The 19,359-nt window shown below is 44.5% G+C and overlaps 1 protein-coding gene across 2 annotated transcripts in view; it reads left to right on the plus strand.

The window, feature by feature from the left end:
- The window catches only part of ELAPOR1 (endosome-lysosome associated apoptosis and autophagy regulator 1), a 69,340-nt gene that overhangs the window by 17,683 nt on the left and 32,298 nt on the right, over positions 1 to 19,359 (plus strand). The window contains exon 2 of one of the 2 annotated variants that reach the window (XM_036841272.1): positions 18,549 to 18,669. In XM_036841272.1, coding sequence (XP_036697167.1) covers positions 18,549 to 18,669 — 121 coding nt within the window. Of the gene's footprint in view, positions 1 to 18,548; positions 18,670 to 18,781; positions 18,858 to 19,359 lie in introns of those variants that run through there. The other variant, XM_036841281.1, reaches the window with a different exon arrangement.

Here is a 19,359-nt window from a genome sequence, read left to right on the forward strand (position 1 = left end):
AAGGGAAATTTCTCAAATTTCACAGCATGGAACGTAGAGCTATGAATCTCTCCTTGTCTAGATGGAAAATTTGAGGTATGGGCACTGTTATGGGTTGAATCGTGCCCTCCAAAAATTCATGTGTACCTTAGAGCACCCCCTGTGTACTCTACCACCTCAGAATGTGACTTGTTTGGATATAGGGTCTTTGCAGATGTAGTCAAGTTCAGATGAGGTCATTAGGGTGGGCCCCAATCCAATATGACTGGTGTCCTTATAAAAAGGGGAATTCTGGACTCAGACATACACAGGGAAAATGCCATGTGAAGATTGGAGTTATGCTGCTACAAACCTAGGAACGCCAAGGATTGCTAGCTGGAGAGGCATGGAACAGATTCTCCCTCACAGCTTTGGAAGGAATCAACACTGCTGACACCTTGATTTCAGAGTTCTAGCCTCCAGAACTGTGAAAGAGTGGATTTCTATTTTTTCAGCCACCCAGTTTGTGGTACGTTGTTACAGCAGCCCTAGCAGATTGATGCAGGTCCTGTGATGGATAATATGGCATCATTCATGAGTGCAGTGAGGAGAGGTGAAGGAGGACATTTACTTTTTATCCATACATCTCTCTGTTATTTGAATTTTTATATAAACATGCTGATAATTAAAAGATTTTAAATTAAATTTAAAAAATAAAAAAAGATTTTAGTGTAGGTATAATTACTGCTAAATAATCTGAAGAGTACACTCCTTTGCCTCTAGATCTTTTGAATATCTCAGTTAACCAACCTCTCTAACCATCCGTCAGGTCACTCAGGGATGTCTGCACCAGGCTGGAGTTTAGATTAGTAGACCTCACTTCAATCTACAACAATATGAGATTTTCCAAAATGCCTGGGGAGTGTCTGTTGCAGGCAAAGCACAGTTATTCATTTAGGGGTTGTGACACAGAAATATGAGTCAGAGAATTTACCATCTAATTGGGACCAGATGAACTGAGAAGTAACAACAGAGCAAGGCAGTTGATGATCGTTATGCCATGAGTGGTGTGAAGGACGGAGGTCTCGCTTTCTAGAAGGATCGAGACTGTTTCTTGAAGGCCTGGGAAAGGGTGCTTCATGTGGGACTGGATGGGTGAAGAGGGTTACGCAGGGCATTCTGTGGGGTCGGAAGAGACAGTGCAATGCTCTCTTCTGACTCTTTTATTTGGAGATCAGTTGTAAACCCAGGCCACTCTGAAGAAGTAAGTGACAAAGGCAGGGTGATACATTTAAAAAATATTTTATTTTTAAATTTATTTATTTATTTTGGGGGGGCTTTTTATTTATTTATTTATTTTTGCTGTGTTGGATCTTCGTTTCTGTGCAAGGGTTTCCTCTAGTTGCGGCAAGTGGGGGCCACTCTTCATCGCGGTGCGCGGGCCTCTCACTATCGCGGCCTCTCTTGTTGCGGAGCACAGGCTCCAGACGCGCAGGCTCAGTAGTTGTGGCCCACGGGCCCAGCCGCTCTGCGGCATGTGGGATGCTCCGGGACCAGGGCTCGAACCCGTGTCCCCTGCATTGGCAGGCGGACTCCCAACCACTGCGCCACCAGGGAAGCCCTAAATTTATTTTTTTGAACAGGTAATACAGCCACATGGTAAGCAATTCAAAACGTATAAAGGGCACACGACAAAGATCTGCATTCTCTCCTTCACATGTGTACAGACTTTTCTGATTTCTTAGCTATTTCTAGAATGAAGATTAAGTTAACTGAGGCCCAGGATGACTAATTCCAGCTTTATGGGGCAGGGACTGGAGTCTGCTGGTGCAGAAACTTGGTCAGCTGCTGGGAGTCATCTCTAAAACCACCTGCCCGAGCACATTTTCAGCTACTCCTGCCCCCAGATCTTGACCCCGGGCTGCAGCCAAGTCTGCTTAAGCAAGAGCCAACATTTTGTTTGCTTTTAAGATCAGGTTGACCAGAGGAGGCCAGACGTTCTAGAGCTGATTCTCCCCTCACCCATCTCCAGTCTCCCCAGTGATGGCAGGAGGCTGGGTCAGAATCTCTCTGTTGGTGACACATGGCAATGACCTAGGGTGAGACTGTCTCAGAGAAGAGCCTGGGATTTTTATTCACAACTTTTGCAAACAGTACATCCACAGCTACACCGGTCACCAGCACAGTTTTCATTTTACAGGACAAGAGACACCTGCCCAGGTGTCTACTCAGCCTCTCTGGTTCTTGCATTCACACATCACACTCATCAGTGCCTGTAGCTGATAAGATCCCTGGGTGAGACACAGATAAGACGTCAAACATAATAAAAGAAACTGTTTCTGTCACCCTCCCTCCACCAGCAGGCTGAGACTTCCTGATTTCCTAATTTTTCCTCTAAAGAACATTTTCCCATGGGTCAGAGAAACACAAGGACAATGTCAGCTCCAGCCCAGGTGGTAAAATGTGGCTTCAGCCTCCGCTGCCAAGTCCTCCCTACACCCCAGCTCTAAGAATCCTGACAAAACAAAACAAAACAAACAAAAAAACCCCAGTTTCCTCTAAGGGAGGCATTGCTTAAGAAAAAAAAAAAAAAAACTTGATTAAATTTTTTAGCAGGTAATTCACCCACATGGTAATCAATTCAAAAAATTTAAAGGGGTACAGAATAAAAAGTAAATGTCCCTCCCACCCCTGTCCCCCACCACCTAGTTCTCCTGCCAGGAAGTGATCCCTGCTGCCTTCAGACTTACTACTGAAGTTAGTTTGCACTCCTGGGGCAGCCTGTAGCACTGGTGGCACACAGAAGACATGATGGCAGCACTGACCATAGGCTTCTCTCTCTAGGAGAATAAAATCAGGGGCATGAGAATGCTCATGGAACAACATGCTGGTCACAAAAGCAAGGTATCATGCAGGGTTCCTTTAAATTAATTTTAATTATTCAGAATGGGACCGAATGTCAGATATTATAAACCAGGAGATTATAGACATGGATTGGAGGTAAAAAGATAGGTAGGAAGCATTAAAGAAATCACTTCTTTTTTAGATTCTTAAAGCATGTTATTTCTCAACTGTCACTTTCTCCCTGATATTATGATTCTGTATATATTTAGAGTATTCTTACTTTGTTTTATGTATTTTATACACTAGTACCTTAGTAGACTATTATGTGAATAGCACTCCTGGGATTGTGCAGTGTACAACCTATTCAGCTGTACACAGTGGTCCCTGTAAATGCCAGGACTGCCTTGATCATATCTGTATCCCCTCACCATATTCTTAGTGAATATTTTTAGTTGAATTACTTTGAGGTAAAAAGGCACCATCTCAAAGTGTTATGGCTTTGGGAATAGAGCAGGAATAAACTGACAGATGGCTGGAGAAGTAAGCAGGGGCCAGGGAGTGAAGGCACTTGTATTTATTTTTATTTATTTATTTATTTATATATTTTTGGCCGTACCGCATGGCATGTGAGATCTTAGTTCCTCGACCAGGGATCAAACCCATGCCCCTTGCATTGGAAGCGCAGAGTCTTAAACACTGGACCGCCAGGGAAGTCTCTGAAGGCACTTGTAGACCTTGTGAGGAGTCTGGTGCCAACCCTGAGGGCAACAGTGGGGCAGTGACTCAATCTGATTTGGATTTCAGATGGGTCACTCTGGCTGTAGCCTGTAGAGTGTCTTGGAGGAGAGGAGGGAGCAAAGCCTTAGAGAACAATGAGAAGGCTCCTCTAGGCAAGAAATCACTGTTTTGACTTCATTAGCAGTGCGGGTGGGAGACTGATGCAAGAGATGTTTTGGAGGCGGAAAATAGATAGGGTCTCAGTGATTATACACAGGGCCTAAGAGAGAAAGGTGTCAAAGACATGGTTCCTGGCTTGAAGAGGTGCTAAAAGTAGCAGTGTCAAAACTACAATGAGATATCACCTCACACTGGTCAGAATGACCATCATCAAAAAATCTACAAACAATAAATGCTGAAGAGGGTGTGGAGAAAAGGGAACCCTCTTGCACTGTTGGTGGGAATGTAACTTGATACAGCCGCTATGGAGAACAGTATGGAGGTTCCTTAAAAAACTAAAAATAGAACTACCATACGACCCAGCAATCCCACTACTGGGCATATACCCTGAGAAAACCATAATTCAAAAAGAGTCATGTACCACAATGTTCATTGCAGCTTTATTTACAATAGCCAGGACACGGAAGCAACCTAAATGTCCATCAACAGATGAATGGATAAAGAAGATGTGGTACATATATACAATGGAATATTACTCAGCCATAAAAAAGAATGAAATAATGCCATTTGCAGTGACAAGGATGGACCTAGAGATTGTCATACTGAGTGAAGTAAGTCAGACAGAGAAAGACAAATAACATATGATATCGCTTATATGTGGAATCTAAAAAAAGGTACAAATGAACTTATTTACAACACAGAAATAGAGTCACAGATGTAGAAAACAAACTTACGGTTACCAAGGAGGAAAGGGGGGGAGGGACAAACAGGGAGATTGGGATTGACATATACATACTGCTATACATAAAATAGATAATGAATAAGAACCTACTGTATAGCACAGGGAACTCTGCTCAATACTCTGCAATGACCTATATGGGAAATGAACCTTAAAAAGAGTGGAGATATATATATATATATATATATATATATATATATATATAACTGATTCACTTTGCTGTACAGCAGAAACTAATACAACATTGTAAATCAACTATACTACAATAAAAATTAATTTCAAAAACCCCTGAAGACCAGTATTGCCATCACAAAGTGGCTGATGGCACCATTCAGTTAGATACAGAACAGCAGTGCGGAGAGCAGTTGAGAACTATTTTAAATGTTGGATCTGATGTGCTTGAGGAATCCCCCACAGGCAGTTACAGATAAGGACTGGGAGCTCAAGAGTAAGGGCTGTGGGCTTCCCTGGTGGCGCAGTGGTTGAGAATCTGCCTGCCAATGCAGGGGACATGGGTTCGAGCCCTGGTCTGGGAAGATCCCACATGCCGCGGAGCAACTGGGCCCGTGAGCCACAACTACTGAGCCTGCGCATCTGGAGCCTGTGCTCCGCAACAAGAGAGGCCGCGATAGTGAGAGGCCTGTGCACCGCGACGAAGAGTGGCCCCCACTTGCCACAACTAGAGAAAGCCCTCACACAGAAACGAAGACCCAACGCAGCCATAAATTAATTAATTAATTAATTAAAAAAAAAAAAAAAGAGTAAGGGCTGAGCTCCAGATAGAAACTTGGAGTCATCAGTTCATGAAGGCAATTGAAACTCTACATATAAGAGAGTTGAACTGAAGCTTAGAAAAGAAAGACTAGGATTTTAATTGAACTAGAGGATGTGTAGGGAGAAGGGTGGATTTACAAGCTGAAGAAAAGAGCAAGTCAAAGAGAGCTATGGAGTTTGGAGTAAGTGGATGCTGTTAGTGATGTGCTGATAAATGTTTAACAACTGGCTCTTTAGGGAGGGGAAGGGAAGTCCTACTTTTTAATGTTTGCTGATTTCCATGGTGTGAATACTTCCATCAGCCAATTTTAAGCTATCAGTGTCATTGAGCATGGAGTTGGGAAGAGATGAGCACAGTCAGCTCTTGCCAACTCAGACAAGTGAACTCGAGTCCACAGCTGCATGTGGCCCTGATGGAAACAGAGGATTCTGTCAGGCGGTAGTGGAGGATCCATTTAAGAGATAAAGTGGGGCTTCCCTGGTGGCATAGTGGTTGAGAATCCAGTGCAGGGGACACGGGTTCGAGCCCTGGTCCAGGAAGATCCCACATGCCGCGGAGCAGGTAAGCCAGTGCACCACAACTACTGAGCCTGCGCTCTAGAGCCTGCAAGCCACAACTACTGAAGCCCACATGCCTAGAGCCCATGCTCTGCAACAAGAGAAGCCACCGCAATGAGAAGCCTGTGCACCACAACAAAGAGTAGCCCCCGCTCTCCACGACTAGGGAAAGCCCGCGCACAGCAACGAAGACCCAACGCAGCCAAAAATAAATAAATAAATAAATTAATTAATTAAAAAAAAAAAGAGAGATAAAGTGAACCACTGGTGTGGCCATAAAGACAGATAATAACAGGTGTTGACAAGCATGTGGAGAAATTGAAACCTTCATACATTGCTGGGGGGAATATTAAATGGTACAACCACTGTGGAAGACAGTTCAGTAGTTCATCAAAAAGTTAGGCATAGAGTTACCTTTTGACCCAGCAACTCCACTGTGAAGTATATTCCCAAGAGACTGAAAACATATGTTCACACAAAAACTTGCATGTGAATATTCATAATAGCATTATTAATAATAGCCCCCAAATAGAAACAACCCAAATGTCCATCAACTGATGAATGGATAAATAAAATGTAGTACATCCATACAATGGAACATTAATGAGCCATAATATCAAGTACTGATACATCCTACAACATGATGAACCTTGAAAACAACACTCTAAGTAGAAGAAGCCAGATGGAAATGGCCACATATTGTAGGATTCCATTTATATGAAATGTCCAGAATAGGTAAATCCATAAAGACAGAAAGTAGATTTGTGGTATCCAGGGGCTGGGAAGATGGTGAGTGACTGCTAATGAGTAAGCGTTTGACGACTCTTAAACCCCAGTTTGAAAAACAGTGTACTAGGAGATCGTGGTGTTGCAGCTGCTCATGTGTATTTGTTCCACTGGAGTTACAGAAGCCTTGTCTGTCGACTTGGTTCTCTAGGCTAGAAGTCTGTCTTCCAGGTTCAAGTTCTCCATCATAAACAGTTAACACATCCAAACACCAAGCTATCCTTGGAGAGTTTTGCATCAGCCAGGACCTAGATGGCCTGTTTCTTTCAGGCGTGATTAAAAGCCCAGGTGAAAACATTTAATGGAACATTTTGATCTCATTAAAAACCAAGAAAGGTACATCTTTGAAATACAATCTCATAAAGCCCTGCCTTGTAGACAGATGTGTGTACCAAACTCTCACCTATCAGAAAGGGATTAGAATTTATAAAGGGACATTTTGTTTCCTGGCTACAAAGCCATTTCAATCCTAGGGATATTTACAAGCAATATGAAAAGCCCTCTGCACCTGATGGACTGCCCGCTGTTACCGAGTGTCATAAATGTCAACGACCAGGCTTTCTCTTGGAGAGATTAGCTTTGGGGGAGTTGCTGGGGGAAAAAAGTGGAAAAAGGACAGATGTAGTTTCATATGTATGAGTAGACTAGGATCAGGGAAGAGGGTGAGTCAGCGCAGGTGGTAAACATCAGGGGAACCGAGGAGGATCGAACTGCTGCTGTCGTCTTTGCCGTTAGGCCAGAAATGTCACCTGGCTCCTTTCTCCCTGTCCTATTGCCAGAAAGAGGAGAGAAGGACCTGGGTGACCCCTCCACGTGCCCTCTCTTCTTTAACCAGTAGCTGGCAGTAGCTGGCTTCTTCTCTAACCAGTTTACAAAGAGCATTCCTGAACCTAATCTCCTAATTGTCTTGATAGTTTGATGTTAGGCAGTTTAGAGGGAAGGAATCTGTTAACCTTCCTAGCAGAGTGTTAGCACCCCTGTTCTATGGGGGAGGGAACTGAGGTATGTGGAGATTTAATAACGGGCCCATAATCATATAGTTTGGGGGTGTCAGGCCAAGATGAGAGTCTAGATCTTTTGGCTGTAATCTGGAGTGTCTGCACAGCTCCAGAGCTACTCTCAAGTCATGCCTTTTGCTCACCATTCAGTCACTCAACAAATACTTATTGTTTTATATTTATCATTTATTTTATTTTTAAACATTTTATTGAAGTATGTTGATTTACAATGTTGTGTTTAGTTTCTGCTGTACAGCAAAGTGAGTATTTACACATATCTATATATTCTTTTTCATATTCTTTTCCATTATGGTTTATCACAGGATATTGAATATAGTTCCCTGTGCTATACGGTAGGACCTTGTTAACAAATACTTATTGATAGCTATTGTGTGTCAGGCACTCTTCTGGGCTCTTTGGCTGCATCAGTGAGCAAAAACAGAGATCCCTGTTCTTCTGGAGCTTACATCTGATCTGGAGTGAGGGCAGGGGCAGAAATAGATAATAAATATAATGAATAACTAAGTTATAAAGTGTGTTTGAAGGTGATACGTGCTATGGAAAAAAAAAAGTCATTCAGGATTTGAGGATCAGTGGGACTGAGGGGAGTGGATTACAGCTGTAAACAGGGAGGTCAGGGCAGTAGGGATAATAGCAGGGGGGCTTGTGGGACTAAAGGGAAGATGCATGTAAAGTGCCCAGTCCAGAGCCTGGCACATGGGTGGTCATAAGCCCTCATTAGCGGCAGCTGTTATCACGGTACCAGTCCTGTCTCCTAAGAGCCCCCAACCAAGACTGTGCCCAAAATGGACAAGCAGCTTAGTTACAGACAGGTTAGACCTCAGGGTCAGGGGCCTGTCTGGCCCAGAGCATGGTGCCACAAACTGCCCCAGCTGGGTGTAGAGACCCCGTATCTGCTTTGTGTGTTGTGTCCACGGCCAAACCAGCAGGGCAGGTCCTGCTGGGGACACCAAGCACCATCTCTGCTGTATTTGATCAGAATGGAATCTGGAATTCCAGAGTAGAATAGAAAACGTGAAAGAAGGGGCAGTGTAAGGCCAGGGCTCCCCCATACTCCTGAGAGCCCCAGGGCTCCTGACCCCATGTTGCTAGGCAACAGCACACAGATTGAGAACAGCTGGCAGGGGTCAGCCTGCTTGGGGTGTGTCAGCTGGTGCCTGGTCTGGGAGAGAGGGGGCATCGCTTGTAGGTAGAGGTAACAACTGACTATGTAGGGGGATTAAAGGAAGGCCAAAAAGACATCCTTAACTCTGTGATTCTGCCTCATGCCTGCAATTTCACCTTTACGGATTTGCTCTTTCAAGTAAAGATTGATGTTAAACTTTTTTTGAGTGTGGAACTTTTGATTCAAACAAAACCTAAACTGAGAAGAATAGCATGTTAAACAGATTTTTTTTTTTTAGAAGGGAATTTTATTTATTTATTTATTTATTTATTTATGGCTGTGTTGGGTCTTCATTTCTGCGCGAGGGCTTTCTCTAGTTGTGGCAAGCGGGGGCCACTCTTCATCGCGGTGCGTGGGCCTCTCACTGTCGCGGCCTCTCTTGTTGCGGAGCACAGGCTCCAGACGCGCAGGCTCAGTTGTTGTGGCTCACGGGCCTAGTAGCTCCGCGGCATGTGGGATCTTCCCAGACCAGGGCTTGAACCCGTGTGCCCTGCATTAGCAGGCAGATTCTCAACCACTGCGCCACCAGGGAAGCCCTAAACAGATTTTTAAAAACAACCTTGCTCCATTAAAGTGGGGAATCCCCACTCCCCTTTGAAGGGTCTGGCTTTCTAAACCCCTAGACTCTGGAGCAGAATTTGAAAGTGCCTGGGTTAAAATATTTCAGCCCCCTGTTAAAAAGTGAACAGCCTGTTGTGGGATAAAAATATTAAGCCATTTAAAAATTACGAATGCATTATTATAGATTTCAATGATTTTCCTGTGTGTGAGGGGCTGGATAACAGACTCCTTAGAGGATCTGATGAAAACAGTGCCCAGAAAAATGCATATACCTAAAATTCTGTATCTGGTTGTATGGGGAAAGTGGTCCAGGATCCTAGATTAAAGATCCCTGTCTTGTGTGAGATGTATTTATCTGATTTGCTTCCAAATGGGATAAATATTTAAGTCTTGAGGTATAGAAGAGTGAGTTTTGAAAGAGGGCGGAAGGAGAAAAAGATCTAGTGGGGAATCAGAATCTTGGAGGTAGAGCCCAGGAATCTGTATTTTTAATGTGATCTCCAGACGGTTGTGATGATCAGACAGATGTAGGCACCAGAGGCTGAGGGCTGGTATGTCTAGGCCTTTAGGGCCCAGGAGACACTGCTACTGAGTCAGCAGTCTTAAAAGGGTGGGAAGGAGGGAGGGAGAGAAGGGAGGAAAGAGGGAGTCTCTCCAGTCTGAGGGCTGGAGAACAATAGGAAAGGTCCTGAGAGGTCAAGGTCACTGTGTCTCTGAGCCTCAGTGGACCATCCACCCAAAACCTGAGTGAGGACACTCTAAAGCCCAAAGAACAAAGAACAGGAGTTTGGGAAACCATCCACCCCAGCTAGGGCTGGGCCACAGAGGAAGTCTCTTTGGGGCCCTGATGTTCAAATTCTGACATTTCACCGTGGTTTTCCATGTTCTGTGCTAAGTAGAGCTCACTCCTCCCTCCCAGTGAAGGGCTGGTCTCTCCTTGACAGTCAGGATTGTTTAATGAGATCTGCTCCCATCTAGGTCAGAGGCTTTCCAAGCAAAGTGGCATTTGCAGCTGAACCAACAAATACTTAACTGACCCCACTGTATCAGCTCAGGTGTTTGCCTGGTGCACCCGGCCCCCATACTGACATTCTCCCCAGAGGATCTGCCCTTCAGGGATGGTGAGAGGAGAAGGGGCTGAGCCTGCAGCTGGGGGAAGAGCAGGAGGGGGCCTCGTCCAGACCCCAAGGCCTCTAGTCAGAATCCGGGTTTACTTAAGAACCTGTTTCTTGACGCAGGTCCTGTCCCAGCCGAGACAAACCCAAGTTGTGTTGATCGCCTGCTTCCTTGGTGGCTGTGACTTTGTGCAGCACTGGCTGGGTGACTCTGAGACTCAGGATCTGAGACTCTGCTTGGCTCTGTCTGTTCTGTCTGTGGGAGGCGGTGGCCGAGGGGTTACCATTCTCCCCAGCAGTCTCTGGGCGGTGATTCTTTGTTTCACTGTCATTGTTTTACTCAAGTGTAGCCATTTATCCAAATTGAACAAGTTAAGATTTGTGCATTTCAATGTATATAAATTTTCCCTACAATTAAAAAAGACCTAGAAAAAATAACAACTTCGAGTGGGGAGGAGTGGATAGAAGTAAATGAGGACTGCGTAGAGGTAGATGAGAAAGAATGGCAGAAACTGATAAGTATGGAGGCTAGGTGATGGGTATATAAGGGTCATCATATTCTGTCATTTTAAAATATATATTTGAGGGACTTCCCTGGTGGCACAGTGGTTAAGAATCTGCCTGCCAATGCAGGGGACACAGGTTCGAGTCCTGGTCTGGGAAGATCCCACGTGCCACGAAACAACTAAGCCCGTGCGTCACAACTACTGAGCCTGCATGCCACAAGTACTGAAGCCCGCGCGCCTAGAGCCCGTGCTCCACAAGAGAAGCCACCGCAATGAGAAGCCCACACGCAACAACGAAGACCCAACGCAGCCAAAAATAAATAAATAAGTTTATAAAAAAATAAAATAAAAATAAAAATATATTTGAAATTTATTGTAGTAAAAAGTGAAGAAATAAAAAAGACTTAGAAATGTCTGTTTTCTCTTAGAAATATCCCTCCCCGATCAAGAATCTTAAAGAAACTCATACTCTTTACCCTAGTAATCCCACTTCTGGGAATCTCTCCAAAGGAAATAATCAGAGATACACATAAAGCTTCATTGTAGTGCTATTTAAAATAAGGAAAAATTGGACAAAACTCAATGTCTGACAACAGGAAAATGGTTAGAGAAATTATGGTGCAACCTTAAAGACACAGGAGAGTGCTTGTGACCTAAAATGTACAAAAAAGTCAGAAGAAGAAACCACATACCATATGATCTTCATTTTGTTTTTTAAAATGCGTATGCATGTATAGAAAATGAATTTGAAAAGAAATACAATAAAACGTTACAACTAGTGATCTCTGCTTGGTAGGCTTTGGGCAGATTTTAATTTTCTTTTTAATTCTAGCCTGTATTTTCAGCTTTTCTACAATTAACATTTATTACTTTGATAATTATTTTAAAAACTGAGAAGTGCCATTTTGAAGGAAGGGGGGAAAAGGTGGAAAGAAGAACAGATTTCCACGCACACACCAACCATAACACAATGAGGTATTGGAACTGGAAGGACTCTTAGAAGCTAGAAATCGCCTAAATCCAACTTCCTCATTTTACAAATGAGAAGACCGAGGCCCGGAGTGTCGAATGCCCAACTAAGCCATTTGTTCTTAGTCTCTCTGACTGCTTGTTTTAGTAGCTCACTGAGCTCTCATGGCCCCAAGACCTTTGCAGCCTATGCCATACCCACAATGTTAACAACTGGAGGCCCTGTTTGGGAAGCAGCCCTTGGACTCTCCAGTCAGTCTGGGCCACCTGTTGCCAGTGTCCTTGGCCAGCTGGGCTGGAGAAATGCCCTGGCAGGAAGAAGGCCAGTGGACTCTAGACCTCACTGCCACCCAATCACCAGTGCTTGTCCCTCGGACAGTTGTAGCTGGCCATCTCTGTCTTCTCAGCTCTGCTGTGGCAGAGGTTACTTCTAGGCAGCTAGGCTATTTTTTGTCAGGTCTGGCTTGTCATGACTTTCAAACCATCATGAGTTGAAAAAGAAACAGTGTGGTTCAATGGTTCGTATCAAGCTGGAGTCAGAGACATGTTGCGGTCTTTGCCAGAGTCCCTAGACACTGTCTTCATCTGTTCGGACTGCTAAAACCGAATACGATAGACTGGGTGGCTTAAAAGGTGAACAGTTTATTTCTCACAGTTCTGGAAAGTTCACAGTTCTGGGAAGTCCAAGATCAAGGTGCTGGCAGATCCAGTATCTGGTGAGAGCATTCTTGCTGGTTTGCAGACAGCCGTCTTCATGCTATATCCTTACCAGGCCTGAGAGAGGGCTAGCTCTGCTTCCCTTCTTCTAAGGGCACTACTTCCTTCATGGGAGCTCCACCCTCATGACTAAATTATCTCCCAAAGGCTCCACCTACAAATACCATCATTTTAATTTATTTATTTTATTATTTTTGTCTGCGTTGGGTCTTCGTCGCTGCGCGTGGGCGTTCTCTAGCACGGGCTTCTCGTTGCGGTGGCCTCTCTTGCTGCGGAGCACGGGCCCTAGGCGTGCAGGCCTCAGTAGTTGTGGCGCATGGGCTTAGCCGCTCCGCGGCATGCGGGATCCTCCTGGACCAGGGCTCGAACCCGTGTCCCCTGCATTGGCAGGCGGACTCCCAACCACTGCACCACCAGGGAAGCCCAATACCATCATTTTAGTGCTTCAACATATGAATTTCGGGAGGGACACAAACACACAGTTCATAACAGACATCAAGATCCTTCTCTGGAGAAAGCGGGGCCAGCAGGAGTGTACAATGACAAATAATTGTAGAGAATGGTGGAATACCGGAAATTAGCACGTGCATAAGTGTTTATAGTCTGTCTCCTCCCCACTGCAGCCCTGCCCCACATTCCCCACCTCATACACATCTACGCTCCTTGAGAGCTGTGACTTTGTCTCAGACACCACTGCTTCACCAGAACCTAGCACACAATAGGCCCTCAGTAAACACTTGTTGATCATGGAATGAGTGAACATCATTTTCCTAGAACGTAGAAGACCTGACATGTTCCAAGTTAACAGTATTTCCAGAATTTAAACATTTTAATTCGAAAAGAGCAGAATGTTTGAAAAAAAGTAGTTTTTAGCATTAATATTTATTTGCACAACTGCAATGCAATGCTTTCAAAGAGTTGTCAATGGCAAACACATAAGCTCCAAGGAACCACCATGGGCATCTCCAGGGAGACTGTCATGATGTCCACTCCAGTCTGTTGTCTTCCACTCCTTACTCCACTGCTCCCTCTTGAACTTGGCCATCCAATTGGCTGACATACATAATCTTATTTGGGGGATATTTCTTAAATTTAGACTACCAGATGATCCTGCTTCTACTCTCTGGAGGACTTATTAGGATAAGTCAGAGATTGGGCATGTTCCTGTAGCATAACTTTTTAAAAAAATTGTGATAAAATACACATAACGTAAAATGTACCATCCTAATCATTTTTAAGTGTACAGTTCGGGCATTAAGGACATTCACATTGTTGTGCTAGCGTCGCCACCATCCATCAACAGAATTATTTTCATCTTGCAAAACTGAAACTCTGCACTCAGGCGCCCAGCCGCTGGCAACCACTGTTCTGCTTTCTCTTTTCCTGAACTTGACTACTCTGCGCACCTCATATATGCGGAATCAGACAGCATTTGTTCGTTTGTGACTGGCTTATTTCACCTGGCATAATTTTCAGCTTTATGAACTGCTGTGGATTTTGGTTGGGGAGGGGCACCAACGCCAGCCCTAGGTAGAGCTGAGAAGTAAGGAGAGGCTTATCCCCAGCTAGCCCACTTTCCTGCCTCATCCTTCCCTGAGTTCCCACCGACTTCAGGTCCCTACTCACGGAGAAGTGGCCTCACGCCCTCATCCCATCTCCTGCTTACCTGGAGAGAGCCTCTGGTTTGCTTTGTGTGGGCCGTGTGTCCATGCCTTGGCAGAGGACAGATGGCCACCTCATCTGACAATCCCACCTAGATGGAATAGAATAAGGAGGGGATGTATCCTCCGAAGAGGCTCTGCTGCATGGGAGGGAGCTGTGGATAGTGGGCAGGCAAGAACCACAGGCGTCCCTGACGGGGAGGTCCTCCAACCAGGTTTAAGTGCCTTTCAGCCTTCCCATTCCACACGGCGCCAGGCTTGACTATTTCCCCTTTGGGTCCTGTTCACAAGGTTTTGATGCCTTGGCTTTTGTTGCAAAGTTTTCAGCAGCTTGAGTACCAGTGCCGGGCCCCAGACACACTTTCACTGAGTGTGACTGTAGCCCACACAGGCTGCCCTCAAACACCAGCAGCCTGGAACACAGGCTACGGACTCGGATTGCCTGGGTTCGGTCCTAGCTTGGCAATCTCCAGGCTATGTGGCCTTGAGAAGGTAACTTCACCTCTTGACGCCTCAGTTTTCCCATCAGTAAAATAGCAAAGTAATAATACCTACTCCATTAAGATGTTTTGAAGATTGAAAAACCTACTGCACTAAGTGCTTGACCTGTACCATCTTATTTATGATCACAACCAACCTACTACCCGTGGGAAAAAGGCACCCCCTTTCTGGGCACACTGCCTAGCATGAAGAACTTGAGCTAGATTTCAACTTTACTCACACTCTGAGTTGGGCAGCCTTCTGGAGAGCCTATATACACTGTACACAGCAGCCTTGCCATGAGGCAGGTACTTGTGTGTCCCCATTTTCCAGATGAGGCAGCTGTGGCTGAGAGAAGTTGAGCCCCGTGTGGTGATGGGGTGTGGAATCCCTTCTAGCTCGCCTATTTACTTAGTGCACGTGCCAGAGAAGCTAAGCACCACCTGTGCCGTGGACCACATCCCTTTGGCACCAGCTCATCATCTTACACCTTGTGCATCTTCCACAGTAGATAGCGACCACATGCCTCTCTAGCACTTAATCTGTAGACCGGTGATACCAATCTCTAGTCTCTAATCTATTACTTTGACAATCATTTAAAAAACTAAGACATGTTATTTGAAAGAAGGGGGAAAGGTGGAAAGAAGCACACATTTGCATCCAGGCACCATCCTGGCTTGGTGATTATTTTTTCATTTCAGCAGTCCACTCACTACCCAGACAGCAAGGACCCCAAACATTGTGGGTCTGAGTGAATCCTTCTTCTGGAGCTGAAAGATCAGCGTTACCAATATTTGGCAAAGCAGATTCCAGCTTTGGGGGTTTTCCCTCTAGTTTCTTGTGTTCCCTGGGAGCATTACATGTGGCTGGGTGATTTAGGGGAGGGCAGATTGACTAAGGTGCCCACCCCTCGTTTTCAAACCCTTCCCTTCTTTCCCCGATGAACAGGCAGCAGACACTGCTTCCTGTGCCCCATTTAAAATTGTGATTTGTGTCATATCTTTGTGAATGGGGAGAACAAGGAATTGTATGCTGGACATAACGAATTAAATCTGTTCGTGTGTCTCCTTTGTGAATCTGTATATTATGCAGACCGTATGCTCTCAAAGACAGATCACTGGTTAAACTGAGGTACTGTGGGGGAATTGATTTGTTCACAGAACTCTGAATATAATTGAGGAGCGCTGCCAGTTATGTCTCTGATTTAACTGTCTGCCTAAGCCTATGTCTTGGATGGTGAGATAGCAAAGTATAGTTCAGATTTGAAACAGCTGCAGCAGAGCCAGTCACATTGGGTAGTGTAAATATCCCCAACTGACATGACGTAAAGTAGCACATATTGAAAGGGAAACTTTCTAAGGTTCGGAACCACCATTTTCCCGGTAAACCTCCCACCAGAGCGGGACCCAGGGGACACCAAATGAAAGACGATGCAAAGAGAAGCAGGCTTGGCCCATGTGTCTCCAAGAGGCCAAATGCAGTCAGAGTGACTGAAATGATCTGCTCGAAAAGATTAGATGTTTTAACACCAATTCTCAGGCCTCAGAAGCAAGCCTGGCTGCTGGCAGACAACCAACACTGCCTTGCTTAATTTTTAGATTTGGCTGTTAAATTTCGCTCCGTGTGAGTTTGTGTTTGATGGGACTTATGAGGGTGGAAGATTCCTGGTAGCAAAGCCTGAGTTCTAGCTCAGTGACTTACCAGCTGTGTGACCTTGGACAAGCCATTTCACCCCATGGAGAGTGTTTACTCATCTGTGCAATGGAGGAAACACCCCCTGCTCTGCTTGCCTTCTGGGGAGTTTAAGGATCAAATAAGATGGTGTTTGGGAATGTAAAAGCACTGTGCAAATGACAGGCATAATTACGTTCGCGGGCAGAACATTGAATCCGTTCTGCCTGATTCACTCAATTCTCCATTTAATTTACATACTGTGGATTTTACCCCTCTTTCTTGCAGCAAAACCCTTTGGAGAGTATCATTTTTAGACCTGAACTGATATATGTGTAGTTGCCTTATTTATCCTCAGAGTCCTCTGGGATGAAGAAAAGAATGGAATTAAGAGGAAAAGTAGATCCAGAGTGATGGTAGCTCAAGGGCACAAAGAATTCCCACCCAGATGTTCTTTCTTTGCTAGATGACACTGACATCTAATCTAAAGCTAAAGCTTCTCATCAAAAGTTAGGCTCACAATTCCCCCAACTCCTCCTCCTCCTCCGCATCTGCTGCCTCTGGATGAAAGTGCCCAGTTTCTGCATCGCTGTCCTGAGCCACACTGGACACAACATCTAGTACCTCTAAGTGCTGGGCAGACAATATATATTTGGTAAATATTTATAATAGAAGACAATAAAAATGGAGCTCTAAAATTGTTCTCTCATCACCCTAAGTTTCTGAAACTACAAATCAAGAAACAACATGTTTACTGTGTTTCCACAAGTCTGAAATAACACTGCTTCTAAGACCAAAAGAAAGCCTATGCTTAGTAGATGGGCCTGGAGTGAATAGCATAAGGTACAGGGAACCCCTAGTGTGTCTAAGGTTCCATGGAAGCCACGAGAAGCCAAGCTAGCACAGGAGAAATTGAACTGTTTTTTATGTACCAAAAAGAAAGGAAAAACTCCATCGGTTAAAACATGACACGATGCTTCCTTAATTGTGTCAGTTATAAGCCACAACTTGACTTCACAGGTGTTAAAATGTGAAAGAAATGTGCATCTTAGAAGAGATGAAAGGCAGTTTATTTACCCCCTCCAAAAAGTAAAGATTTCTTTTTTTGGTTCTGATACATTCTTAGGTTAGCCAACCTCAAACTGTCTCAGTTTTAGCCCCAGCTCCTTGCCTTTATATATTATGCAATCATCCTTTCATATGGGTAGAAGGGGGACATTAATTCTATTTTTCTTATGGATACAGTAATACAAAGTACTTTAGGGCTTGAATATAGTTTTTGGTAAGTGAGGATTGTAAAATGCTTATCAGAGCCAAAATCACATTAATTCTATGGACTGTTGTTTATTATGAGATTTAAAAGAGTAAGAAGTGTTGAAGAGTATTTGGCACGTTTATTGTGCTTTCTTTTTCCCAAGTAGTGCTTTCGATGATTTTTGTTGTGGCTCTTGCTATTTTATTTAATGCTTGATTTGGCAGTTTTGTTGTTGTTATTCAGTTTATTCTTAGTTCAGGTAAAGCAACTGAACTGTGAGTTTTCATTGCACAGAGAAATTAGGCGTGAATAGGCTCATGTGATGAGAACCCATCACCTGCCTGGGCTAAATGTGACATTTTCATAAAATTCGAGGTGGGAATTCATAGTTTTTCTGGGCAGGAGACAGCGTGAAGAATGCAAGGAAATCAGGGAAATAGAAATACAGCTTTTGTGACAATCCTTTGTAAATTTTTCATGGACCAGTCCCTGCTCATAAATTCTGCAGTTTGGGACAAGAAAAATTCCACCTGTTTGTAGCCTGTTCTTTAGTTACCTTCTCACATTCCTCTGGCCTATCAGGACATTTATACACAACCGCAAAGAGAGTCATTTAAAAAAGAAAAAAAAAAAAGGGTTTCTAGGGACTAGACCATGGCCGGTGAAGAGGAATGATCCAATAACCGTAGCTCCTGTATGTGCTTGATAACAATCATTTGGTTCCATGATGCCTTGTTCCCTGCCGGGGTCCCAGGGCCCATTACTGTGATGATGAGTGTCAGTAGCCCTCGTACTGGGCAGGAAGTGGGTAGGAAGCTGTTAATGTTTGACCACTACTAATGCACATTGTGCCCACTCTTCTCTCATCTGCAGTCTGAGTACCACTACGAGTACACTGCGTGTGACAGCACGGGTTCCAGGTGGAGGGTCGCCGTGCCGCATACCCCGGGCCTGTGCACCAGCCTCCCTGACCCCGTCAAGGGCACCGAGTGCTGTAAGCAACCCTGCCTCTCAGCTTTGGCCTCTGCCCCAAGCCTCCTGCCATCCAAGTTAGGCCCTTCCTGACAGTGCGGCTGCCTTGAGGAATCAGATCTCACTCCGCCCCCCTCCCACGCCGTCAGTCCTCATCCCCAAACCTCTTGAGATTTGGTGCAGAAGTGTTATTTCGTGGATGCAAACTGGGTATCTCAATTTACTTTTGTTTTATTTTCAGATTTAAATCCCATCAGGGTATAAAGTAAAAATAATTCCGGCTGTGTGCCACTTAGATTATTTTCTCTGTTTACATACATTTTCTTTTTTTGGCTGTGCATTTCTCTCCAACCTACACTCACCAGCCATAGTCACTCATTTAGGAAAGATTGTGATTTGCAGTCATTCTTGAAAAAGAAGCCAGAGAAGATAACTTTCTGCAGAGACAGACCTTTATAATGCACTGGGCATTACTTCAAGGAACAAGAATCTTCCCTGACTGTGGAGCTGACCGTGCAGCCGGATAGGCAGTGACTTCCCTGCAGCTCCCACCCCACCTCTGGGACTCTGCAGCTACAACTTTTCTACCACTGGCAGCTATTTCCCCTGAGCTGTTCTTTTTAGAAATGCATAAGGGGGCAGTGGATAACAATAAAAATCAGGAACTAGAATCAAAGAATACTTGAAAATTTGGAAAGGAGATTGAGGGCAT

The sequence above is a fragment of the Balaenoptera musculus genome, chromosome 1, assembly GCF_009873245.2.
Source record: "Balaenoptera musculus isolate JJ_BM4_2016_0621 chromosome 1, mBalMus1.pri.v3, whole genome shotgun sequence".
In the NCBI taxonomy this organism is placed as follows: domain Eukaryota; kingdom Metazoa; phylum Chordata; class Mammalia; order Artiodactyla; family Balaenopteridae; genus Balaenoptera; species Balaenoptera musculus.